We start from the raw sequence: 27,576 nt of genomic DNA on the forward strand, positions 1-27,576 counted from the left end.
ATGGGTAAAATCTCTGTTTGTTGTTTTGGGTGATGAAATCTCGATAAGCCAGGTAGCACATCATACCTTGTTTGTTTTTATTTTTGGAAAATCTCTCAGATCCAACAATTTTTTTTTACCCTCCAGGACACTGGTAGCTGTGCACATTTTTAAGTTGTTGAATTACAAGTAGTAGTGTCAACGTTTATGTCCATCTGAAAAGACAGACCTCACTGGAATGGAGGCCTCACGTAATCCTGAGTGTCTCCGCCTGCCCCACTATACTGAAGGGCTCCTTCCGGGTTCGGACTGAATTTTCCTCGTCGTTCTTGTAAACCTGGACTCTGCTCAGCATGGAGCACTGTACAAATGTGACCCCAGCCTGTCTGTACCCATGTATGATTTCAGAGGGGAACCTGTTACCATCTACATATGTGCGTGCTCAGTAATTTTATAGTGCATTGGGTTGAAGAGTAACTGTCATTTTAATGTTTATATTATAAATCAGTGGTACATATGAAAATAAGAATCTCTTCTGTCTTATCAGAGGAACCTGTTTCTTTCTGTGCCAGATCGATCATTCTCAAAATTCCCAATTCATGTGTAACATTCGTCTCCAGAGAAGACACTTTCTCATTGCTGAGTTAGGAGATGGCAGTTGGTGCTGATAAGATTCTATGTAGGAGGGAGAGGAAGTGGGAGGAGCGAGATCATAGGCTCCTCCCCTCTCCCCTCTTTATAGAATCTTATGAGCACCAACTGCCATCTCCTATCTCCGTAATGTAACTATCCGGCTTTACTGAATACAGATTTTATTAGTCATCAGTTAAGAATTTTGTGGATGAAAGATCGGCCCTGATGGAGAAACAAGCAGATTTCTCTTCGATACATAAGATTATTTTTATTTGTACTATTGATTTATGAAATACAAATGTACGTTGTTCTTTAAATAATGTAATTTTGCACTACATTGTTATAGAGTTTATATAGTTAACACCTGCATTGAGTAAATCTGACATTATAATGGAAACACCACTCCTATTGTAGACAATGGGGTCATATTGGTTCTCCTTCCATTTGTTGGATAAAAGATCCATCCTCCCCATCAATTCTGTTTGTAAAATTGAACTGAAAAACAAGGATAGGAACAACTGTGCACAGAGCCACTCTGTTTGACTGCAGACTTATTAACCCCCCGAGGGCACGCACTGTGCGCTGCGGGGATTCGCCGTTTGCTGAGTCAGGACGGAGGGTGTGATGAGTTACACATACTCCTGACCATGTGTATGGAGCAAGGCCTCACCCTGTCTAGTGATTTGTCCGGTCAGTGGACGTGGTCGACTAGAGGGCGTAGCCTTGCTCAATACACGTGTATGGAGGCGAGGCCGCGCACAATGGCCTGGAGTATTTATAACTCATACATACCCTCCAGTCCAGGACTGAAATCGGTGAATCCCCACGGCACACGGTGCGATTTTGACCGGACAACCTCTTTAAGCTGCTGATTTCCTTTAGATCTGTCCGTGTTGGTTTAGACATGTCACAGCATCTCGGCATCCATTACCTATTATATGGAAGATCACTTTGCTTTTAGTGAATGATCACGTTTTTCTTGTACATACAGACAGTAAAATGTGAACATCTGATGATTCTGACAGATGAGGTGTGTGACACTTTAGATAAGTTATTGGAATATATACCTTACATTGCTGTCAATGATTTACCGGCAGCCATCTCGCCTGACTCTCCCATACACCGGGGCCCTTGTTCTGCCGAGCGCTCTTGTGTTCTCTGTGAGCCACCGTCAGACATCGCTTAGGGTATGTGTCCACGTTCAGGATTGCATCAGGATTTGGTCAGGATTTTCCATCAGTTTTTGTAAGCCAAAACCAGGAGTGGGTGATAAATGCAGAAGTGGTGCATATGTTTCTATTATACTTTTCCGCTAATTGTTCCACTCCTGGTTTTGGCTTACAAAAACTGATGGAAAATCCTGACCAAATCCTGATGCAATCCTGAACGTGGACACATACCCTTAGAGAACAAACGGATCGACAGTCCGAAAACGGACATGCAGGATTCTCATCATTTGGCAGGCCCCCATACACATTAGACTGCCTGCCGACCCCGCTGATATCGGTCTGATGTGTATTGGGGCCTTAAGGAACCCTTTTGACTCTTGTCAATCCTCCGACATGAGAGAGACTAGATCTGTAGATGTCTTTTCTATGCTCTAATCTATTCCTAAATAGCTAGGAATTGAAACGCTAAATATATTAAACAATTGCATAACTTGCTACTGTGATTAAGCCTCATTTGCATAAACCCATGTAATTATCATTACCCTAGCCGTTCTCTGACAAGGAGTAATGAAAATGTAAATTGTCCCCTCATTTGTCCCATTCAAAGGAATCTGAATTAGTTTCCATCAGCTGATTGACGTAGGTTCAGCTTTCCAAACGTCTGGCGAACAGCTTATATCAGTGGTCCCCAACTCCAGGCCTCGAGGGCCGCCAACAGTTCAGGTTTTCAGGACTTCTTTAGTATTGCATCGGTGGTAATGTGATCATCTGCACAGGAGAGGATTCCAACCCCTGTGCAATACTAAGGAAATCCTGAAAACCTGCACTGTTGGCGGCCCTCGAGGCCTGGAGTTGGGGACCACTAGCTTATATAGATGGGGAATTTGTGACTGCCTATAGGTTGTGTCTGTATGAAAACCTATCACATTACGCTATTTAATGAACGGCCAACCACGCAATGCGTAGCGGGTCTAGATGCACTGCAAAACTGCAAAAGTCATCCTGATTATATAGAAAAGACTTAAAGTAACCGCAATTTTAATTTCATAAATCAATAGTAAAGGTGAAAATAGGTAACTTTGTAATCTATCTTATCAGAGAAATCTGCTTCTTTCTCCTCCAGGACTGGCGGTTCATCCTCAAACAATGTGTATTCAGTGAAGACATTACTGAGATAGGAGATGGCAGTTACGACTGTTAAGGCTCTGAGTAGATGGAAGGGAGGAGCTCTGCCGCTAGCGCCTCATCCTCCCCGCTACATAAGAGGACAATTGCTACTAATAAGTTTCTATCTCAATAATTTAAAAATCTGCCTTCACTGAATCCAGATTTTATTCTTAAGGCTACTTTCAAACATCGGGTTTTCGCTGTCAGGCTCAATCTGGCTAATTTTCAAAAAACCGGAACCGGCGAATGTTGCCACCGGATCCGTTTTTTCCCATAGACTTGTATTAGTTCCGGATTGCGCTTGATGACCTTGCGTTTTATCCAGTTTTCGCCGGATCTGCCGTTTCCGGTTTCTTGAAAAAAACCGTCCATAGCAATATTTTTTGTCTCCAGCAAAAAAACCGGTAGCGCCGTATCCGGCTCTTCCGGCTGTTTGCTAGAATGGAAGTCTATGGGAGCTGGAAGGGAGCTGGAAGGTGCCAGATCCGGAAAATGACGGATTCCGGCACCGGATTCCGTTTTTTTAAACTGAGCATGCGGCAACATTTTTTGGTATCCAATAATCTAGATTTGCTATCCGGATCCATTGAAAAAACGGATCCGTGTCATCAGTTTTTCACAATCTTTGCTGGATCCAGTTTTTCCAACATTCGCTGGATTGTGCCTGATGCAAAAAACCTGATGTGTGAAAGTAGCCTGAGCCATGTTCAGTACCTGGTCCGTATTTTACATCAGTATTTGTAAGCCAAAACCGGGAGTGGGTGATAAATACAGAAGAGGTGCACATGTTTCTATTATACTTTCCTCTGATTGTCCTACTTATGATTTTGGCTTACAAGTACTGATGGAAAATACTGACCACATACTGAATGTGTGAGTGACCTTACATTGAGAATTTTGAAATTGTTTGATCAATCCAGGAGGAAATAGAAGCAGATTTTTCTGATAAGATTTATTACCAAGCTGCATATTTGCGTGTGTTTATTGATTTATGCAATAAAAATTAAAACAGTTGCTTTTTAAGTAAAGTATTCCCTCTATGGTGCACATCTGTTAAAATGGGGCTTATGTACAGAGTATAACTTGAGCCGACCCCATTAACCTTCGTCAGGCTGCATAATTTTACAACGTTAACAGGCTGCAGAGGTACAATTGTACCTTCATATATATTTTATTGAAATTTGGCCAATATATTCTGGACCAAAACTGCAGAGATGTCACGAAATTTCATCCCTCTACGGCTTTTCGAAAAAAAAAAAAAGTTATTGCAATTTTAAAACGGAATATTTACAATTGTACCTACTCAGCCGGACGAAGGTTAAAGGGAGTCTGTCAGCACAGAATGACTGTTCAAACCAACTTCAGGCATCATGGGGGGCAAACATTTTGTATACACCTTCACATCTGCTTTTTTTACCTCTCCATGCCCCCTCTCCTCTGATTCACAGTTTTGGCTTGGAGATAGATGGAAAACAATCATTGTTCCCGTCATGATGCACCGAGCGTCTGCCCTTGGTTTGAACAGTCATTCTGTGCTGACAGACTCCCTTTAATTATTATCGGCTGATGTCCAGGTGAATGAAGCAATTTAGTAAATCTGTGTCGGCCTTTAGGTACCTTCACACTGAGCGACTTTTGAACGATAACGATAGTGATCCGTGACGTTTTAGCGTCCTGGATAGCGATATCGTTGTGTTTGACACGCCGCATCGATCAGGATCCTGCTGTGACATCGCTGGTCGGAGCAGAAAGTCCAGAACTTTATTTCGTCGCTGGATTACCCGCTGACATCGCTGAATCGGCGAGTGACCCCGATCCAGCGATGTGTTCACTTCTAACCAGGTTAAACATCTGGTTACTAAGCGCAGGGCCGCGCTTAGTAACCCTATATTTACCCTGGTTACCATTGTAAATGTAAAAAAAAAAAAAACACAACATACATTCCGGTGTCTGTCACGTCCCCCGCCGTCCGCTTCCCGCACTGACTGTGTCAGCGCCGGCCGGCCGTAAAGCATGAAGTCACCGCTGTGCTCTGCTTTACGGCCGGCCGGCGCTGACAGTCAGTGCGGGAAGGTGACGGCGGGGGACGTGACAAGACACCGGAATGTGAGTATGTAGTGTTTTTTTTTTTTTTTTTTTTACATTTACAATGGTAACCAGGGTAAACATCGGGTTACTAAGCGCGGCCCTGCGCTTAGTAACCCGATGTTTACCCTGGTTACCCGGGGACTTCGGCATCCTTGGTCGCTGGAGAGCTGTCCGTGTGACAGCTCTCCAGCGACCACACAACGACTTACCAACGATCACTGCCAGGTCGTATCGCTGGTCGTGATCGTTGGTAAATCGTTTAGTGTAACGCTACCTTTTCTGTTTCAGTGTATCACACTGACCACAATGGTGTCCATCGTTTTATCAGATAACGTAGTGCTGCTTGTTGCACAATATTCTAAACCAGCAGAAGAGCCTCTCATTTCATTTTTCTCCTGACAATGACTACTTTACATGTAGTATTACTTACTCTACTTTGTGTATGGCAGGAATGTCGGCTACATTAGTAAAGGACACAGGACTGCAGTAGATTGGAAGTCAGAGCGCTCAGTGCTACAGTATACTTGCATGCAATATTTTGTTACATAGTTCAGCTCCAGGCCTCCAGCATCTGCCAGATCCCTGTTTTGTAAAAAGTGCATCGACTGTTCTCCAGCCTTTTATGTAACGTTCCAAGTCCAATTCACAGTTCTTTGATGCCCTCTCCAGCACAAAGGAAGATCTTGTATCAGTCCATTGACGCTGTACAGTTCTTACTAAAAAGTCAGTTCCCTGTGTAGACGTACGGGTAGGTTGGGAATATCTCCATGTCCATTAGGCTTTGGATCTGTAGTTGGCGTGTCTTCCTTTAGGACTTCATCATTGTCTGTTTTGCAGTTCGTTAATTTATATCTCACAGTAAATATATATGACGTTATAAGAAAACTTCACAGTACGATTTGTAACCATTGAAGCTGTTGAGAGCGCTAAAATCCCATTGTACCCATATGGCACATAAAGCTGGTGTAGTTATGCACCAGATGTGCTCTCATATTTTACTATCCGAGTGCGCTCCTCCAAAGAAAATCTCTGTTGCGCAGACCTACCAGGTTGCATACGTATAATGGCCTTGTGGGGACAGTTTGTACGACCAAATATTCATTTCTAATACCTTATTTATGTGCTGATACCTAAAACCTCGGCATATGCTAGTGATGAGAGGGCGTGCTCGGATAACATCTTATCCAAGCAAGTTTGGGTGTCGTCCAAGTATCTGGGCGTGCTCGTTTATTATGTTCGAGTCCATGCCGCTGCATGATTTTCGGATGTTAGACAGCCGCAACACTGGCAGGGATTGCCTGTTTGTTAGCTGCAACACGTGTGTTCAGGTTGTCTAAGGCTAGGTTCACATTGCGTTAGTGCAATCCGTTTAGCGGATACGCTTAGGATTGCGCTAACGCAATGTCCAAAAAGGGATTGCGTTCGGCAATCCCGCTAGCGCAGATGCCCGATCTGCGCTAGCGAGGAACGGACCCTGAGCGCTGCAAGCAGCGTTCGAGGTCCATCCGAAACTAATGGCACATCGCAGACGCATGCCAAAAATGGCATACATTTGCGATGCGTTAGCGATCCGTTAGCACATTGCAGTCAATGGGTGCGCTAACGGATCCGTTACATAGCGTTAATTGCGACAATTGCGCCATGTAACGGAGTCCGTTAGTGGACACCCACTAACGCAATGTGAACCTAGCCTAACAGCTCCAGGGATTCGAGCATAATATACGAGCACTACTAGATACTTGGATAACACCCGAGCGTGCTCGGATAAGACATTATCACAGTACATTTGCTCATCATTAATGATATCGAAAACCATGTGAATGCGGAGTATTGTGACAATGTGGACCCATTTTAGGATACAGATCATAATAAATATTTTCCTCAATTGTGACGAATGTTGCCTTTAAATACATGCCTAACAGATTACTGTAATAATAATAATCTACAGGACATTGCATATATATTCCGGATGGATCACCGCCGTCTGCTGCAGGAAAACCTATCCTCGGAGATTCTAGGAATTGGAGCCGTTAGTTCAATATTTGTATTAAATCTTGATTCGTGTGTCAAGCCTGAGTATATTAGTTTCTTATTGTGATTGCCTGCCTTACAGAGCCGCTTGTGCCGGCCCGCTGTCACAGGCAGCAATAGTGTGAATTGTTATCTGGAGCTGTCACCAGGAAAGCAGAAGACAGTGTTACTGGGAAAAATGACCCTGTCAGGTCTGAATATCTTTCTCCAAATTCTGTGCGCAGGATTAATGTACGTGTAAGTGCTGTTGTAAATCGCTTATATGGAGCATACATAAACATTAATTAAGATGGACCTGTAATGCCTTACAATATATCAGTCGTGTTTGCATGGCAGGGATTTACAACACTTGTTATGATTTGCAACTGATTTTGCTGGTGTCAAGATGAGGTTTTCCATCACCTACCTGCAGTATTACTGTCCCTGCATTAGTTTTATGCGGCCAAATACTAAAACCCAATACAAATATAACAACGGTTATGAAGTCACTTTGTATATTTGGGAATGATGGGGTGTTGCTCCCTTTTATCTATATTTCTGATAACTTGTTTGATTATAGGATTTTCACAACTCCAGAACTAAATTTAAAATCCAGATATTTTTTATAGTTATTTGCTAGTAAAGACCCGTATACACTGTAGAGTTTTGCTTATGCTCTTCAATTCTTCATTTCACTCAATCTCCTTCAATATGGCATCAACTGGAGCTGACTTCTGTTACCATATGGACCTTGAAAGGATGGTCCAGATTTTTTAAAATAATTTTCCTAAGTCATCAACTGAAAGCTCCATCTCCATTAAGACTGTATTTTGATGTTGTTGAGGTTGTCCGGTTTACAGCTCTGCATCATCCTGTGCCTGTCTACATCATCCTGTGCCTGTCTACATCATCCTGTGCCTGTCTGCATCATCCTGTGCCTGTCTGCATCATCCTGTGCCTGTCTGCATCTTCCTGTGCCTGTCTGCATCTTCCTGTGCCTGTCTGCATCTTCCTGTGCCTGTCTGCATCATCCTGTGCCTGTCTGCATGATCCTGTGCCTGCCTGCATGATCCTGTGCCTGCCTGCATGATCCTGTGCCTGCCTGCATCATCCTGTGCCTGCCTGCATCATCCTGTGCCTGCCTGCATCATCCTGTGCCTGCCTGCATCATCCTGTGCCTGCCTGCATCATCCTGTGCCTGTCTGCATCATCCTGTGCCTGCCTGCATCATCCTGTGCCTGCCTGCATCATCCTGTGCCTGCCTGCATCATCCTGTGCCTGCCTGCATCATCCTGTGCCTGTCTGCATCATCCTGTGCCTGTCTGCATCTTCCTGTGCCTGTCTGCATCTTCCTGTGCCTGTCTGCATCTTCCTGTGCCTGTCTGCATCATCCTGTGCCTGCCTGCATCATCCTGTGCCTGCCTGCATCATCCTGTGCCTGCCTGCATCATCCTGTGCCTGCCTGCATCATCCTGTGCCTGCCTGCATCATCCTGTGCCTGCCTGCATCATCCTGTGCCTGCCTGCATCATCCTGTGCCTGTCTGCATCATCCTGTGCCTGTCTGCATCATCCTGTGCCTGTCTGCATCATCCTGTGCCTTTCTGCATCATCCTGTGCATCCACCCAACAAGTTTCAAAGCGATAATAAATGCCACCAAAAACGAGCAACAACAATAACCTCTTTACAAGAGACACACTCTAAAATGAATCAGCAGACCAACGTGAGAAAACAGAGTGCAAAAATAGGTCTCATATAAAATAGCATTTTGTTTCAATAACTTAAAAGAATAATATAAATGAACAATCATAAATAAGGCACAAACGGAGCACTCCTGAAAAAAGGTGGTGCCAGCACACAAGTAAATAAACTTAGCAGAGAATTGTTTCATATACCGTATGTATTTTACAGCAGCGCCTATCCATATTATGGACCCATACACCCCCCTGACAAAGCCTTGGGTGAAACGTGCGTAGGGGCTGGCGGGCCAGCACATGTACACTCTACCCCGCTACATTCACATACCATCTTTAATGTAAGTATTAGACTTTGAACTATCTTCTAGTCTAAAATTGTTTATCAATAGTCATTGTTCCCTTTTTTCTTGTGACTAGGGGTATTTTGTTAGAGGCCTTAATATGGATAGGCGCTGCTGTAAAATGCATAGATAAAACAATTCTCTGCTAAGTTTATTTACATGTACAGTCACATCACTGTATGCTGGCACCACCTTTTTCAGGAGTGCTCTGTTTGTGTCTTATTTATGCCTGTTCATTTATATTATTCTTTTAAGATATTGAAATAAGTTTTAAAGCAAGTCTACCGCCCTATTGACTTTTTGTTGATCATGATACAAATCTTGCTAGGGAACTCCTGAGCCCCTCAGAAAGTTAGGTTTAATAACTTCTTATCAGGTATGGTTCAAAGTATGAGCAGCGTGCCACTTTGAGTCTTTATGCAGCTGCCTACATCTACCACTGACGTGTATTATAGGACAGAAGTATACCTTTAATAGGCTTGTTTTGTCAGATATCCACAGGAAGGGTGATAATCTCTTGATTGGTGGGGTGCAATGGCTGTGACTTGCACGGATTTGCAGAACTGTGAATTTTTATCACTGACTGGGCACTTTCTTCACCATTGAGTGTTGGTTTATATGCCCGACTGCTGCTCCAGTCATTCTCTTTGGGTTTACTGGAAGAAGCCAGCACTTGGCAGCCCCATAGGGAATGAATAGGGCAGCGGTCGAGTATGCGTTCTGCTGCTCCATGCGCCATTCTACTGAGCAGTGACGCTCCCAGCTGTTCAATTCCCCTCCACCCGCAATCAATAACTCATTTGTAGCTTGTTTTCACCAGAGATCCCTGTTAATATAGATCCCCCGTCCCAGGACACTTTTGGCCTATGCCTGTACGTTAGAAATCTGTCAGTATTGCATGTGCCTGCACATTTTTTTACTACTGGCATTGGTACATCTGATATGGAGCACTGTGCCTGAAATATACTTATGAGTGGAGCCACCATGCTTCTGACTGCTGGTCACTGCAGCATAGGAAATCCCTTTTGCTATCAATGGCCTTTCATTGCATTCGCTGGTTCCTGGAGATGTATGATGATAACCGAGAAGAGTAATAAGTCGGCAACATTTTTTTTTTCTTAAAGTAGGAAGTATGTACGTTAAGGGAAGACAAAGCCAACCAATTATGACTTAAATAATAATTACATAAATATATAATATCTTAAAATAATGGTTTTTGTCTTGTTCTACTTATTGGAAGACTTTGTTACCCTGGTCTTAGATATTAGATATTTTGGTCTGTAGCCACCAGATTTTTCCCCATGGATGCTGTTGGAGGAGATAGCTCAAGGTTGTGAATTGATCCTTTTCATTGTGTACTAGAAGAAACTTTTGCTCAATGAGCTTCTTTTGTTAACATGTAACAAAACATGAAGCATCCATGAGAATGACTTGACCATACCTAATGGGGGTTAGTATATGGTGTACCTTAATGGTGGAGATTACTTGTATAATATGCTAATAGAGAGACACATGCTCGTTTCACTTGGCACAGACAGTTTTTGTTTCAGACTTAACCATTCATAAGTTTAGACAAGATGCAATTGCTATATCATGCAGGTTAAAATAGATCTGTGAGTAGACATTGGGTGTCCGAGTGCTCCACGTAAGGATTCTCATATTTTTGTCCTCCGGAGCAAGAATCCACAGTCTTAATGCACTTTAAAGCCTATAGGTTCTAACCCTAATGAACTTTTATCAAATGTACACATATTCTTATATAAATTACGGTTAGACTGGAATAAAACATAATATACCCCCTAAGTCCAGTCTGGTACTCTGGCTGGAGACTACCAAGGGTTCAGCTGGGAAAGGAAATTCTTGTCCTATTGGGGTGTCTACACCAGTTTCTCTTGAAAATGACCATAGGGAAAGAGACTTGGTAGTTGTACTTCCGACACCTATGTATATATGATTTGGTATGTAGTGGAAGATTGTGCCAATTATCAGAACAGACTAGCCAAACAAGATTTGTGTTGGACTTTTATGTTTGGTGGCACCTTGTGGTAGATTAATTGGTTAAGTACTGTAACATTAACATAGTAGGTAAACTACTGTACATCCCCCACCAAGAGGATTTGTGCTTGTAATTTTTTTTTTTTTTTGTAATACCCCCATTTTTCCTTTCCCGTTGCTGTCACAAATTATTTAGGAGCTAAATGCAAAACCTCTTATATACATTTTAGATGATGACACAGCTCGTTCATTTACTGATCACTCTGATGTCATTGTAAATGCATTATAAATTTACACATTTTACCACTTAGACGTTCCTTCAAAAAGTGCAAAACTTGGTATTAGTCATGTTTACACTAGAATACGAAAATACAAACTTTTACAAATGTATGTGACTTTTTATACTCATCCATGAAATAGTACAAAATGTTGCCACGAGTATATTCAACTGTTGGAACCAGAAACTCTGCCGTTTCAACTGGTTTACTTGTTCATTAATGGTCAACTGCACTGTTCCATGATTTAGGTTTGGTGGAGAGGGAACATTTGGGACATCAGATGAGTGGCTTAACGATAGTTTAAAAAAACAAAACAAATCTTGCAACTTGCCATTTGAATCCAGACAAACCATACCAGGATGGGAAGATTCCACCATAGTAATAACATTCTGCTACTCCCCATAATGGCACTTGGCACATTTTTCGTAATACAGTTTTAGCATTAAAACCTATTGAAATGGTGCAATGATAGGTCAGGTAAAGTAATAGTTGGCTCTGATGGATTCAGTCATTATGACTAAATTGGCTTTTCATATAAACTCCATCTAAAACTAGTGATTGCCTCCATGTGAGCATTTTTTTACTATTTGGGACTTCCAGCCATGCCAATTTCTTCTTATTCTACATGTAGTTAACTCCTTGTGCCTCTTACCTCATGTAACCTTCCATAAGTATAGTGTAAATGTGGAAAGTAGCAGTCACATTTTAGGACCCTGGAAATCCACTCTTAGAAAACGGCTCTAAAATGAATCCTCTCTAGAAAAGCATCATTGTGTTCACTGTCTGGAATTGTTTTCGTAGAACAAGAAATGGGCGTGAAATGAAAATGTTCCCTAAGTTAAACACATTTTGATATGTCTGGCTATACAGCAAAATCACGTAAATTGTAGATTGGAAGGATATATATAACCTCCAGCCAATTCTTGTTGAATCGGAGGCATTGTGCTTTATAGACATGCTTGATATCCAAGAAGAGAGCTGTTGTGTTTACCCCAGCCCGAAAAAATAGAATGAGATTCCTTACTCATACAACTGCACACAGCATCTCAGCAAGATTGTCTGGGTGAAGAACGGAGACTTAACTCCTTAATCGACAATAGCCATGTTCCTGTAAGCATGAGTCTGTGCCGTGTACATGAAGCAGAGGGTTTACTGCAGGCTTGAATACTGTCCATTGTCTCCTGAGTATCGGTCGGCATCAGTTCTCCTTTTCTTGCAGGGTATCTCGTTATTCCAGACTGCTGCTGGATAATGAAGCTTAGCTGTGTGCTTGGATCTCTTTGTTTAGCCAAAGAGTAATTACTTGATAAAATGAAGAGCATCACTCTGCACAATTGACCCTTTCGAGCAATCTAGGCTTGTCAGGAGTCTGAAGCCACACTTGAGTGCCATCATGATGGCTTCAAATTTGAGAGTTTCTAGGGTACAGACAAAGGTATTGTCTTCCTTCAGCACAAGCCGGGTCCCGTTTTCTGATTTGATGAAATATTTAAATTGGATAACAGTGGAAGAAATGCAAAACTCCTCAGGAAATCCATCCAGCCTGCTTTTAGAAACAAGAACAATGCGAGCTTTAATTTTGGCTATAAAGTCAGAAGCATTACAGAAGATCCTCAGCCCCTGAGACCGGTCATGGTTATCTGTGATTTCCAGAAAAGTGGTTTCCCTGGCCGCCTGCTGCTCCTTCTCCCACCTTGCTCTTACGGCTTCATTCAGTGGCTTGAGCTTGAAGAAATCTGCTTCCTGTGCCAAAAGGTGATTTTCTTGGAAGCCCTCAGGTAGTAAGAGTTCTCCGTTCCGGAGAAAGTTTAGAACATGCCTAAATATTAGCCCATCCCTGTCAATGAAGAAGTGTCCATCTGAATCAATGGGGCAAAAAATCCTCCTGTTCACCACACCTTCAAGATAAGAGTCTGGGTACTTGGATAGGGTCTGCTTTTGTGTGATGTATAGGTATCCCCCAACGTTAAGAGTAACTAGAGCCGTCTTGCAGTTTGTGCTTTGGTCTCCGTCTTCCGAATTGTGGTATTTGTCATCACCCTCCTTCTCCCTTCTGTTGGATCTGCGCTCCATTCTGAGCAACTGTGTGTTACGTTTGCTATCTGGCCTTGGTCTTGTTTGGTTTCAAAGAAAAATAAGAGCGTCGTATTCAGTTCTGCCACGATGATGGAATGAAAATGTTGCCAGCATTGCATGAGCTGTCAGCTCGGTTTTGCAGTAGGTGGCGTATGAGCTATGCAAACAGCAAGATATCAGCAACACAGCTGGGAAAAGGCATTTGCATTTAACTGTGTAAGGGATTGGCTCCATTGACTCTTCTCCTCCACTCTCTAGTGCTGAACTTCTCTGACAGACAGTATTAGAATGATCTGTAGTGGTTCTGGGACACGGCTAAGATATTCTTATAACAGCCTTGTTGAAAAAAAGCATACAAATAGATTGCCTTTACTAGAGTGTGTGCTATCCTAGCATTGTGTAAAAGCATTTTTATTCAGTTCTTAGGTGTACCAGTGCAAAATGTGTTTTAGGGCCTCTTCCAGAAGGGTTTCAGAACAAGTTAAAATATCAACATGCATTGTGCAGAGAGAGGATGTACAATAAAAATGTTATTGTGGTGCTGTGTTCCGACTCCACTCCCATAGGGGTGGAGCCGTATATTCATTACTGTAATGAGCGGTACCATGTGACCGCTCAATACAAGAAGAAGCTGTCAGCGCCCGGACCAGGGACTTGCAGGGACCGCGCCAGGAGCAGGTGAGTATGGCGGAGGCAGTGCGCGATATTCACCTGTCCCCCGTTCCACCTCCGGGCTCCGTCTTCCGCGTCCTCTGCAGTGACACTCAGGTCAGAGGGCGCGATGACACGATTAGAGTGCGCTCCGCCCTCTGCCTGAACAGTCAGTACGGAGGACGCGGAAGACACAGCGGCTCCCGGCGGTGGAACACGGACAGGTGACTATAGCAAGTGCCAGGGGCCTGAGCGACAAGAGGTGAGTGTCATTTTTTTTTTTTAATCGCAGCAACAGCATATGGCGCATGATAGTCTATGGAGCATCTTATGGGGCCATAATCAGCATTTGTACAGCATTATACGGGGCAAATATTCCTATGGAACATCTTATGGGGCCACGTGCAGCATTGTATGGGGCAAATATCTCTATGGAGCGTCTTATGGGGTCATAATCAACGTTTGTGCATCATTATATGGAGCATATTTTAATATGGAGCATCTTATGGGGCCCATCATAAACTGTATGGAGCATTATATGGGGCGTATTTTGTATGGAGCATTATATGGGGCCCATCATAAACTGTATGGAGCATTATATGGGGCTCCTGATTCAATATGGATATTCAAAAACACTTAACCTACTGATGTCTCAATTAATTTTACTTTTATTTGTATCTATTTTTACTTTTGACATTTACCGGTAGCTGCTGCATTTTCCACCCTAGGCTTATACTCCAGTCATTAAGTTTTCCCAGTTTTTTGTGGCAATGTTAGAGGTCTCGGCTTATACTCGGGTCGGCTTATAGTCGAGTATATACGGTAAGTGGTCAGGACATAAAATATTGTGAATTAAAATTACATTTATCACAAATTTATGTGGGTACATGGTGGCAAAGAGAGCGCACACCCATAGAAAAATGCTGACCGTGATAAAATATCTAATATATAAAGCTGAATGTGTGTGTATGTGTGTGTGTGTGTATGTGTGTATGTCCGGTATTGGCATCTGCATCGTCGCAGCTACAGCCACAAAATTTTGCACAGTCACACGTCTGGACCCCGAGAACGTCATAGGCTATGTTGTGAGGTGAAATTTTAACCCCGCGCTTTCCAATTCACCAAACAATTTTGCCCCTATCTACATAATGGGAAAAAGTGAAAGGAAAAGTGTAGGAGGCAAATTGACAGCTGCCAGATGTGAACAAGGGGGACTTAAAGAATGAGAGCGATGGCGCCAAAGAGTATATGCCGTACAGTTGCTAAGGTGGGGCCCCGACATGGGATACTCACCACACACGGGGATATGAACACACACACAAAATGCGCCACACACTACCACGTGCTCGAACACATATCACCCTCAGCACATATTTCACCACACATACACCAACCTCGCCACATAAAAGTCGAAACACAAAAGTCGCTGCACAAAACTCGCCATGTGCAAAACTCACCACATGCAAAACTAGGCTCACGCAAAACTCGCCACACGTTCAAAAGTCACCTCATGGAAAACTCGCCACACGCAAAACTTGCACACGCGGAAAAATTGCCACATGCACAAAAGTTGCAACACATGCAAAAGTTGCCTTACACAAAACTTGCACATACTCAAAAGGCACCACACATAAAACTCGCCACGCGCAAAACTCGCCATGCGCAAAACTTGCTGCACACAACTTGCTACACTAACCTGTCACATGCAACTCGACACACAAAAAGTTGCTACATGCATGTTGCCACACAAAACTCATCTCACAAAAGTCGCTACATGCATGTCGCCACACGCAACTCAACACACAGAACTTGACAAACGAAACTCGCCCTAAAACACACACAAGTCTGGTATTATCCTTCAAAAATAAAAATCTGATTAATAAGCAGACAAACTACAACAAATGTACCATATAGGAAATACGGCAGCTGTCGGTCACATGACCTGTCTATTATGTGTATGTGTGAGCTAATATATACTGCCAGGGGGAGGGCTTCCTGTTGGTTGGGGATTTATCAGGCTGCCAATTTAGCTTACAAATACTGAGGTAAAAATACTGAGCAAATAACGTGTGAACGAGGTCTAATACAGGAGGAGATGACACACAGATATATACAATATACAGGAGAGATGACACACATATATACTATATAGAGGAGGAGATGACATACAGGTATATACTATATACAGGAGGAGATGACACACAGGTATATACTATATACAGGAGGAGATGACATACAGGTATATGCTATATATAGAAGATGACATGCAGGTATATACTATATACAGGAGGAGATGACACACAGATATATACTATATACAGGGGAGATGACAAAGGTATATACTATATACAGGAGGAGATGACATACAGGTATATACTATATATAGAAGGAGATGACATTCAGGTATATACTATATGCAGGAGATGACATACAGATGTATACTATATACAGGAGATGACAAACATGTAAATACTGAGGTGATGAGGTGAAAATGAGAGGTGTGAGGTGAAAATGAAAAGGTGTGAGTGCAAAATGAGAGGAGTGAGGAAAAATAGTGGAGTGATCAGAAAATGACAGATGTGAGGTTGAATTGACAAGTGTTAGGGGGGAATGAGAGGAGTGAGGGAGAAAATGAGAGATGTGAGGGGGAAAATGAAAGATGTGATTGGGAAAATGAGAGGCGTGATGGGAAAATAAGAGAAGTGAGGTGCTATAACTAACCACAGATATTTACTATGCCCAGGCAACGCCGGGCTCTTCAGCTAGTATACAATACAATTCTACTAATGGACCCATGTCGTCACTATAGCCAGTGCTTGGTAACCACATTTAGTATGGAAAATAAAAGATGTAACTTAATTGTTTACTAGGGGCGATATTTTAAATTTTAGTTTTGCTGTGTTGCTCTTACTATAAATTGAAAATGTCTGTTCTAGAGCTTAGACAACCTACAGTATGTGATATATACATTTATTTATACAATTTTTGCAATACAGTGTGGCAAAGTAGTTCTAAGCATTCCTTTAGGCCCTAAAGCATATAATGTCCACAATATGGCATATGGATAGTGTTATTTCTGCATACATTTCAGACCACCAGGGTCTAGGAAGCTGCTGACTTGGTGTTGATAGTTGACATGAAAAATGCCTCAATGTTGTAGGTGGACTTCATGAATAACTTCTCTTTTACGCTTGATGCCTCCTAAGCAATCTTGAAGAGTCAAAGCCAGTTAATTTTTCAATGCTCTATTGTGCAGCAGAAATGCATATAATATACTAGATGGTGGCCCGATTCTAACGCATCGGGTATTCTAGAATATGCATGTCCACGTAGTATATTGCACAGCCCACGTAGTATATTGCCCAGCCACGTAGTATATTGCCCAGCCACGTAGTGTATTGCCCAGCCACGTAGTATATTGCCCAGCCACGTAGTATATTGCCCAGCCACGTAGTATATTGCCCAGCCACGTAGTATATTGCCCAGCCACGTAGTATATTGCCCAGCCACGTAGTATATTGCCCAGCCACGTAGTATATTGCCCAGTCACGTAGTATATTGCCCAGTCACGTAGTATATTGCACAGCCACGTAGTATATTGCACAGCCACGTAGTATATTGCACAGCGACGTAGTATATTGCCCAGCCACGTAGTATATTGCCCAGCCACGTAGTATATTGCCCAGCCACGTAGTATATTGCCCAGCCACGTAGTATATTGCCCAGTCACGTAGTATATTGCCCAGTCACGTAGTATATTGCCCAGTCACGTAGTATATTGCCCAGTCACGTAGTATATTGCCCAGTCACGTAGTATATTGCCCAGTCACGTAGTATATTGCCCAGTCACGTAGTATATTGCCCAGCCACGTAGTATATTGCCCAGTTACGTAGTATATTGCCCAGCCACGTAGTATATTGCCCAGCCACGTAGTATATTGCCCAGCCACGTAGTATATTGCCCAGCCACGTAGTATATTGCCCAGCCACGTAGTATATTGCCCAGCCACGTAGTATATTGCCCAGCCACGTAGTATATTGCCCAGCCACGTAGTATATTGCCCAGCCACGTAGTATACAGCACAGAGTCACGTAGTATATTGCCCAGCCACGTAGTATATTGCCCAGCCACGTAGTATATTGCCCAGCCACGTAGTATATTGCCCAGCCACGTAGTATATTGCCCAGCCACGTAGTATACAGCACAGAGTCACGTAGTATACAGCACAGAGTCACGTAGTATATTGGCCAGTCACGTAGTATATTGCCCAGCTACGTAGTATATTGCCCAGCCACGTATGTAACAGGTTAAAAAAAAAACATATACTCACCCTCCGAAGGCCCCTTTTAGTCCTATCGCCTGTGTGCGGTGCACGCGGCAGCTTCCGGTCCCAGGGTTGGTATGAGCGCAGGACCTGTGATGATGTCGCGGTCACATGACCGTGACATCATGGCAGGTCCTTCTCGCATAGCATCCTTAGCACTGGAACCTGCCTCTTGCACTGCCGAGGACAGGGTGCGACGTCGGAGGGTGAGAATAACGTTTTTTTTTAAATTATTATTTGTAACATTAGATCTTTTTACTATTGACGCTGCAGACGCAGCATCAATAGTAAAAAATTGGTCACACAGGGTTAATAGCTGCATGACCGAAGTGCGTTACACCGCGCTTCGGTAACACTGGCATTAACCCCGTGTGAGGGCTGACTGGATGACTGGAGGGGAGTATGGAGCGGGCACGGACTGCGGGGAGGAAAGAGTGGCCATATTGCCACCGGACTGTGGCCGTCGCTGATTGGTCGTGGCAATGGTCGTGGGCGTTTTGCCACGACCAATCAGCGACTTGGATTCCATGACAGACAGAGGCCACGACCAATGAATATCTGTGACAGACAGACAGAAAGACGGAAGTGACCCTTAGACAATTATATAGTAGATGCCAAAATGTTGCTGCTATGTGTATTTGTGCTCCACATTGAAGCATTAAAAATGTAACTGGCTTTCCTCGGACTCTTTTGTGCATCGAACTTTTATGATGGATCAAGATAGAACCCACTACCATGCTTTCAGGTTGTGCATGTGATACCTAGTCAGATGCACCATAGCAACCTGAGCCGCCTTGTGCCTAGCTAGACCAAAAGGAATAGTCAGTAGGGTATTGGGTTAGCTGAGAGTTGGACGTGACCTCTATCGTGACAATTTATAGCTGAAGTGGTTCTGTTAATTCTGCCATAAGTCATGTGGTTATCATTACCTCCTCCTCGACCAGACGTTTTAAATGAGATTTCCTGAGGGATTTTCTCCACATCTGTGATCATCCAGGATGTGTTGCTTAGGAGTAGTGTGGTAGGAATAATTATCCTAGGATTTGATTGTGTTCTGTTCTGTTTATCCAACTTAGGCCATGCACAAAAAAATATCTTCAAACACACGCTCTAGTATTGGATCATACATGAAGGCTGCAACTATGAGCGAAGACCTACAAGTGTAAACATGAAGTCAAGTCTCTTAGGAGTCCAATTTTTACTCTTCTCTGTTTGAAGATGGGCTGCGCAGATGGAAGAGAGTCTCTTGCTGCCATGTAGTTCAGTGAGGGCTCCCTTATTTATCCTACGCGTTTCAACACTATTGGTGTTTTTCCCAAGTCATAAAAAAAATGACAAAGGGATTACATGTCCAGAGTTTACAAATGAAATGACCCATTTCAGGCTTTTAAAACCCCCTATACACTTGTAAACCCTTTCTGTAGATTTGTATGACTTGAAATAGGCGCCGATACGGTGTTGAAGCGCGTAGACTATAGGGCACTATGGAACCAAAAACAAACCCCTAATGCGTGATCCCAACAGAGGCCGAAAGAGTGTCCTGTTGGTGTCAACTGCGTGGTGTGCATCTATGAATAGGAAGTATAAATTCCATATAGGTAGCACCACCTTCCATATAGGTAGCAGAGGTGACTCGGAGGTATGGCTCTAGGGAGAAATGGCTACTCTATTCGCAGTGTAAAAGGAATCTTCAGTTCTTGATACATGGCACTTGTGTGTTCATTTAGAAAGAATATTACTGAAATTACATTTAGTGGAGCAGAAAATGAAAATCTAGGGACATCTTTATATGATAATGGCTACTTAGGAGAAAGTTCAAAGTTATATTTTGTTTTATTTGTTAACACTTAGATGAGTACCAGAGAAGGAATTATCAGAGGCTTTTACATTGTGGAGCGTCTGATGTATTCCTTCGTGGAAGATAAAAGCTGACGCTTAGCAAAAGCTTTAACTTAAAGCACAGTTTCTCATAGAAACGAGAAGTCACGCATTTCACAGCATTTTTGTTAAATCTCACAATTAAGGTATTCAGCTTTCATTTCTTGTAAATGTGTTTCTGGCTCATTCTTCAGCACACCAGAAAAAATTGTATACAAAAAATTGTGTATATTGTATATGTATATACAGTGCCTTGCAAAAGTATTCGGCCCCCTGGAACTTTTCAACCTTTTCCCACATATCATGCTTCAAACATAAAGATATCAAATCTAAATTTTGGTGAAGAATCAGCAACAAGTGGAACGCAATTTTCAAAAACTGAAAAGAGGGGCGTGCAATATTATTCAACCCTTTTCTTTCTTTCAGTGCAGCAAACTCACTCAAGTTCATTGTGGATCTCTGAATGATCCAATGTTTTCCTAAATGCCTAATGATGATAAATATAATCCACCTGTGTGTAATCAAGTCTCTGCATAAATGCACCTGCTCTGTGATAGTCTCAGGGTTCTGTTTGAAGCACAGAGATCATCATGAAGACCAAGGAACACAACAGGCAGGTCCGTGATACTGTTGTGGAGAAGTTAAAAGCCAGATTTGGATACAAAATGATTTCCAAAACTTTAAACATCCCAAGGAGCACTGTGCAAGCAATTATATTGAAATGGAAGGAGTATCATACCACTACAAATCTACCAAGACCCGGCTTGTTGTGAATTCTGTGGCTGAATTCACTCCTGTGGTCACAAGTGGTACTGCAGCTTCTGAGCTTCCTCCCTCAGGTGTTCTGGTGAGCTCGTTGGCTGCTTTGTTATTTAACTCCACCTGATTCTGTCTTCCTTGCTCCTTGTCAATGTTCCAGTGTTGGATCTGAGCTTCTGGATCTTTCCTGTGGCCTGCTGCTCTGCTTAGATAAGTGCTTCTTTGCTTTTGTTGCTACTTTTTCTGTCCAGCTTGTCATTTCGTTTTGCTGGAAGCTCTGAGACGCAAAGGGTGTACCGCCGTGCCGTTAGTTCGGCACGGTGGGTCTTTTTGCCCCCTTTGCGTGGTTTTTTGCTTTAGGGTTTTTTGTAGACTGCAAAGTTCTCTTTGCTATCCTCGCTCTATCTAGAATATCGGGCCTCACTTTGCTGAATCTATTTCATCCCTACGTTTGTCTTTTCATCTTGCTAACAGTCATTATATGTGGGGGGCTGCCTTTTCCTTTGGGGTATTTCTCTGAGGCAAGTCAGGCTTGTTTTTCTATCTTCAGGCTAGTCAGCTCCTCAGGCTGTGCCGAGTTGCATAGGTAGTGTCAGGCGCAATCCACAGCTGCCTTTAGTTGTGTTTAGGATAGGTTCAGGTATTGCGGTCTACAGAGATTCCACGTCTCAGAGCTCGTTCTATTGTTTTTGGGTTATTGTCAGATCACTGTATGTGCTCTGATTGCTGGCACACTGTGTCACTGGATTGCCTACATAACACCGGCCGTCCCTCTAAACTTTCATCTCAAACAAGGAGAAGACTGATTAGAGATGCAGCCAAGAGGCCCATGATCACTCTGGATGAACTGCAGAGATCTACAGCTGAGGTGAGACAGTCTGTCCATAGGACAACAATCAGTCGTACACTGCACAAATCTGGCCTTTATGGAAGAGTGGCAAAAAGAAAGCCATTTCTCAAAGATATCCAGAAAAAATGTTTTTTAAAGTTTGCAACAAGCCACCTGGGAGACACACCAAACATGTGGAAGAAGGTGCTCTGGTCAGATGAAACCAAAATCGAACTTTTTGGCAACAATGCCAAACGATATATGTTTGGCGTAAAGGCAACACAGCTCATCACCCTGAACACTCCATCCTCACTGTCAAACATGGTGGTGGCAGCATCATGGTTTGGTCCTGCTTTTCTTCAGCAGGGACAGGGAAGATGGTTAAAATTGATGGGAAGATGGATGGAGCCAAATACAGGATCATTCTTGAAGAACACCTGTTGGAATCTTCAAAAGACCTGAGACTGGGACGGAGATTTGTCTTCCAACAAGACAATGATCCTAAACATAAAGCAAAATCTACAGTGGAATGGTTCACAAATAAACGTATCCAGGTGTTAGAATGGCCAAGTCAAAGTCCAGACCTCAATCCAATCGTGTATCTGTGGAAAGAGCTGAAAACTGCTGTTCACAAACTGTCTCCATGAAACCTCACTGAGCTCGAGCTGTTTACCAAGAAAGAATGAGCAAGAATTTCAGTCTCTCGATGTACAAAACTGATAGAGACATACCACAAGCGGCTTGCTGCTGTAATCGCAGCAAAAGATGGCGCAACAAAGTATTAAGTTAAAGGGGCTGAATAATATTGCACGCTCCACTTTTCAGTTTTTGAATTTCCACAAAAACTTAAAATAACCAAAAAATTTTGTTCAACTTCACATTAGTTACATAGTTACATAGTTATTAAGGTTGAAGGAAGACTATAAGTCCATCTAGTTCAACCCATAGCCTAACCTAACATGCCCTAACATGTTGATCCAGAGGAAGGCAAAAAAAAAAACATGTGGCAAAGAGTAAGCTCCACATTGGGGAAAAAAATTCCTTCCCGACTCCACATACAGCAATCAGACTAGTTCCCTGGATCAACTCCCTATCAAGGAATCTAGTGTATATACCCTGTAACATTATACTTTTCCAGAAAGGTATCCAGTCCCCTCTTAAATTTAAGTAATGAATCACTCATTACAACATCATACGGCAGAGAGTTCCATAGTCTCACTGCTCTTACAGTAAAGAATCCGCGTCTGTTATTATGCTTAAACCTTATTTCCTCCAAACGCAGAGGATGCCCCCTTGTCCCGGTTTCAGGTCTATGATTAAAAAGATCATCAGAAAGGTCTTTTTACTGTCCCCTCATATATTTATACATTAACATAAGATCACCCCTTAGTCTTCGTTTTTCCAAACTATATAGCCCCAAGTGTAATAACCTATCTTGGTATTGCAGACCCCCCAGTCCTATAATAACCTTGGTCGCTCTTCTCTGCACCCGCTCTAGTTCAGCTATGTCTTTCTTATACACCGGAGACCAGAACTGTGCACAGTATTCTAGGTGTGGTCGAACTAGTGACTTGTATAGAGGTAAAATTATGTTCTCCTCATGAGCATCTATGCCTCTTTTAATGCATCCCATTATTTTATTTGCCTTTGTAGCAGCTGCCTGACACTGGCCACTGAATATAAGTTTGTCATCCACCCATACACCCAGGTCTTTTTCATTGACGGTTTTGCCCAGAGTTTTAGAATTAAGCACATAATTATACATCTTATTACTTCTACCCAAGTGCATGACCTTACATTTATCCCCATTAAAGCTCATTTGCCATTTATCAGCCCAAGCTTCTAGTTTACATAAATCATCCTGTAATATAAAATTTTCCTCCTCTGTATTGATTACCTTGCAGAGTTTAGTGTCATCTGCAAATATTGAAATTCTACTCTGAATGCCCCCTACAAGGTCATTAATAAATATGTTAAAAAGAGGGCCCAATACTGACCCCTGTGGTACCCCACTGCTAACCGCTACCCAGTCCGAGTGTGCTCCATTAATAAACACCCTTTGTTTCCTATCCCTGAGCCAGCTCTCAACCCACTTGCACATATTTTCCCCTATCCCCATTATTCTCATTTTATGTATCAACCTTTTGTGTGGCACCGTATCAAAAGCTTTTAAAAAGTCCATGTACACTACATCCACAGGGTTCCCTTGGTCCAATCCGGAACTTACCTCTTCATAGAAACTGATCAAATTAGTCTGACATGAACGGTCCCTAGTAAACCCGTGCTGATACTGGATCATGAGGTTATTCCTCTTCAGATACTCCAGTGTTATGATGAGGTAATTCAGTACCACAATGGACATAGAAGTCAGAGCACATACAGTGATCTGACAATAACCCAAAAACATAGAACGAGCTCTGAGACGTGGGAACTCTGCTGACCGCAATCCCTAATCCTCTCCAACCACACTAGAGGCAGCCGTGGATTGCGCCTACCGCTCCCTATGCAACTCGGCACAGCCTGAGAAACTAGCTAGCCTGAAGATAGAAAATAAGCCTACCTTGCCTCAGAGAAATACCCCAAAGGAAAAGGCAGCCCCCACATATAATGACTGTGAGTTAAGATGAAGAGACAAACGTAGAGATGAAATAGATTTAGCAAAGTAAGGCCCGACTAAACAGAGCGAGGATAGGAAAGGTAACTTTGCGGTCAACACAAAACCCTACAAACAACCACGCAAAGGGGGCAAAAAGACCCTCTGTACCGAACTAACGGCACGGAGGTACACCCTCTGCGTCCCAGAGCTTCCAGCAAGCAAGGAAAAACAAATAGACAAGCTGGACAGAAAAAAAAAGCAAACAAAATAGCAAAGCAGAACTTAGCTATGCAGAGCAGCAGGCCACAGGAACGATCCAGGAGGAAACAGGTCCAATACTAGAACATTGACTGGAGGCCAGGATCAAAGCACTAGGTGGAGTTAAATAGAGCAGCACCTAACGACTTCACCACATCACCTGAGGAAGGAAACTTAGAAGCCGCAGTACCACTCTCCTCCACCAACGGAAGCTCATAGAGAGAATCAGCCGAAGTACCACTTGTGACCACAGGAGGGAGCTCTGCCACAGAATTCACAACACTACAGTATAGCATACCTTAGAATGCCCTCCAGGATTTTACCCACAGTAGAGGTTAAGCTTACTGGCCTATCATTTCCGAGTTCAGTTTTTGTCCCCTTTTTGAATATTGGCACCACATTTGCTATACGCCAGTCCTGTGGTACAGACCCTGTTATTATGGAGTCTTTAACCCCTTTCTGCCAGCTGACGGAATAGTACGTCAGCTGGCAGATCCCCTGCTTTGAGGTGGGCTCCGGCGGTGAGCCCACCTCAAAGCCGCGACATGTCAGCTGTTTTGTACAGCTGACATGTGCGCGCAATGAGCGCGAGCGGAATCGCGATCCGCCCGCGCTCATTAACTAGTTAAATGCCGCCATCAGGCGCTGACAGCAGCATTTAACTAGCGCTCCCGGCCGCGCGGCCGGAAGGGCTCGCACTGCTGACCCCCGTCACATGATCGGGGGTCAGCAGTGCATCGCCATAACAACCAGAGGTCTCCTTGAGACCTCTATGGTTGTTGATGGCCGATTGCTTTGAGCGCCACCCTGTGGTCGGCGTTCAAAGCAACCCTGCATTTCTGCTACATAGAGGTGATCTGTACTTCACCTCTATGTAGCAGAGCCGATCGAGTTATGCATGCTTCTAGCCTCCCATGGAGGCTATTGAAGCATGCTAAAATTAAAATAAAAAAGTGATTAAAAATATAAAAAAAATTAAAAATATATAAAAGTTCAAATCACCCCCCTTTCGCCCCAATCAAAATAAAACAATTAAAAAAAAATCAAACATACACATATTTGGTATCGCCGCGTTCAGAATCGCCCGATCTATCAATAAAAACAAAGGATTAACCTGACCGCTAAATGACGTAGCGAGAAAAAAAATCAAAACGCCAAAATTACGTTTTTTTGGTCGCCGCAACATTGCATTAAAATGCAATAACGGGCGATCAAAAGAACGTATCTACACCAAAATGGTATCATTAAAAACGCCAGCTCGGCACGCAAAAAATAAGCCCTCACCTGACCCCAGATCATGAAAATTGGAGACGCTACGGGTATCGGAAAATCGTGCAATTTTTTTTTTTTTTTTTAGCAAAATTTGGAAATTGTTTTCACCACTTAGATAAAAAATAACCTAGACATGTTTGGTGTCTATGAACTCGTAATGACCTGGAGAATCATAATGGCAGGTTAGTTTTAGCATTTAGTGAACCTAGCAAAAAAGCCAAACAAAAAACAAGTGTGAGATTGCACTTTTTTTGCAATTTCATCACACTTGGAATTTTTTTCCCGTTTTCTGTTACATGGCATGGTAAAATCAATGGTATCGTTCAAAAGTACATCTCGTCCCGCAAAAAATAAGCCCTCACATGGCCATATTGACGGAAAAATAAAAAAGTTATGGCTCTGGGAAGGAGGGGAGCAAAAAACGAAAATGAAAAAGCGGAAAAAGCTCCGGGGGTGAAGGGGTTAAAGATTAAAAATAATGGTCTATCAATGTTCCACTTGTTGTTGATTCTTCACCAAAAATTTACATTTGGTATCTTTGTTTCAAGCATGATATGTGAGAAAAGGATGAAAAGTTCCAGGGAGCCGAATACTTTCGCAAGGCACTGTATATGTATTCGGACCCTTTTTACATTTTTAACTCTGTTTCATTGCAGCCATTTGGTAAATTCAAAAAAGTTCATTCTCATTAATGTACGCTCTGCACTCCATCTTGACTGGAAAAAACAGAAATATATTAATTTTGCCATATTTATTAAAAAAGAAAATCTGAAATCACATGGTCATAAGTATTCAGACCCTTTGCTCAGTATTGAGTAGAATTACCCTTTTGAGATAGTTCATCCATGAGTCGTCTTGGGAATGATGCAACAAGTTTTCACACCTGAATTTGGGGGATCCTATGCCATTCTTCCTTGCAGATCCTCTCCAGTTCCGTCAGGTTGGATGGTGAATATTGGTGGACAGCCTTTTTCAGGTTTCTCCAGAGATGCTCAATTGAGTTTAGGTCAGGGCTCTGGCTGGGCCAGTCAATAATGGTCACAGAGTTGTTCTGAATCCACTCCTTTGTTATTTTAGCTGTGTGCTTAGGGTTATTGTCTTGTTGGAAGGTGAACTTTTGGCCAAGTCTGAGGTTCATAGCAATCTGGATGAGGTTTTCTTCCAGGATATCTCTGTACTTGGCCGCATTCATGTTTCCTTCAATGGCAACCAGTCATCCTGTCCCTGCAACTGAAAAACACCCCCAGAGCATGATGCTGCCACCACCATGTTTCACTGTTGGGATTGTATTGGGCAGGTGATGAGCAGTGCCTGGTTTTCTCCAAACATACCGCTTAGAATTGTCACCAAAAAGGTCTAAAGGTTTATGTTCTTCTCATCAGACCAGAGAATCTTATTTCTCATAGTCTGGGAGCCCTTCAGGTTTTTTTTATTATTATTTTTTTTTTTATAGCAAACTCTATGCGGGCTTTCATATGTCTTGCACTGAGGAGAGGCTTCCATCGGGCCACTCTGCCATAAAGGCCTGACTGGTGGAGGGCTGCAGTGATAGTTGACTTTGTGGAACTTTCTGGAG

At 42.8% G+C, this 27,576-nt stretch overlaps 2 protein-coding genes across 2 annotated transcripts in view; one reads left to right on the forward strand and one right to left on the reverse strand.

Annotated features, from left to right (window-relative positions):
* GTF2F2 (general transcription factor IIF subunit 2) overlaps window positions 1-27,576 on the forward strand; it is a 345,191-nt gene that overhangs the window by 95,515 nt on the left and 222,100 nt on the right. The window lies entirely within an intron of this gene.
* KCTD4 (potassium channel tetramerization domain containing 4) lies at window positions 9,718-13,525 on the reverse strand. Its single transcript, XM_069758259.1, has one exon. It carries the CDS (start codon window positions 13,427-13,429, stop codon window positions 12,656-12,658), a length of 774 nt encoding a protein of 257 aa, XP_069614360.1. The 5' UTR covers window positions 13,430-13,525; the 3' UTR covers window positions 9,718-12,655.

This window comes from Ranitomeya imitator, chromosome 3 (assembly GCF_032444005.1).
Source record: "Ranitomeya imitator isolate aRanImi1 chromosome 3, aRanImi1.pri, whole genome shotgun sequence".
NCBI lineage: Eukaryota > Metazoa > Chordata > Amphibia > Anura > Dendrobatidae > Ranitomeya > Ranitomeya imitator.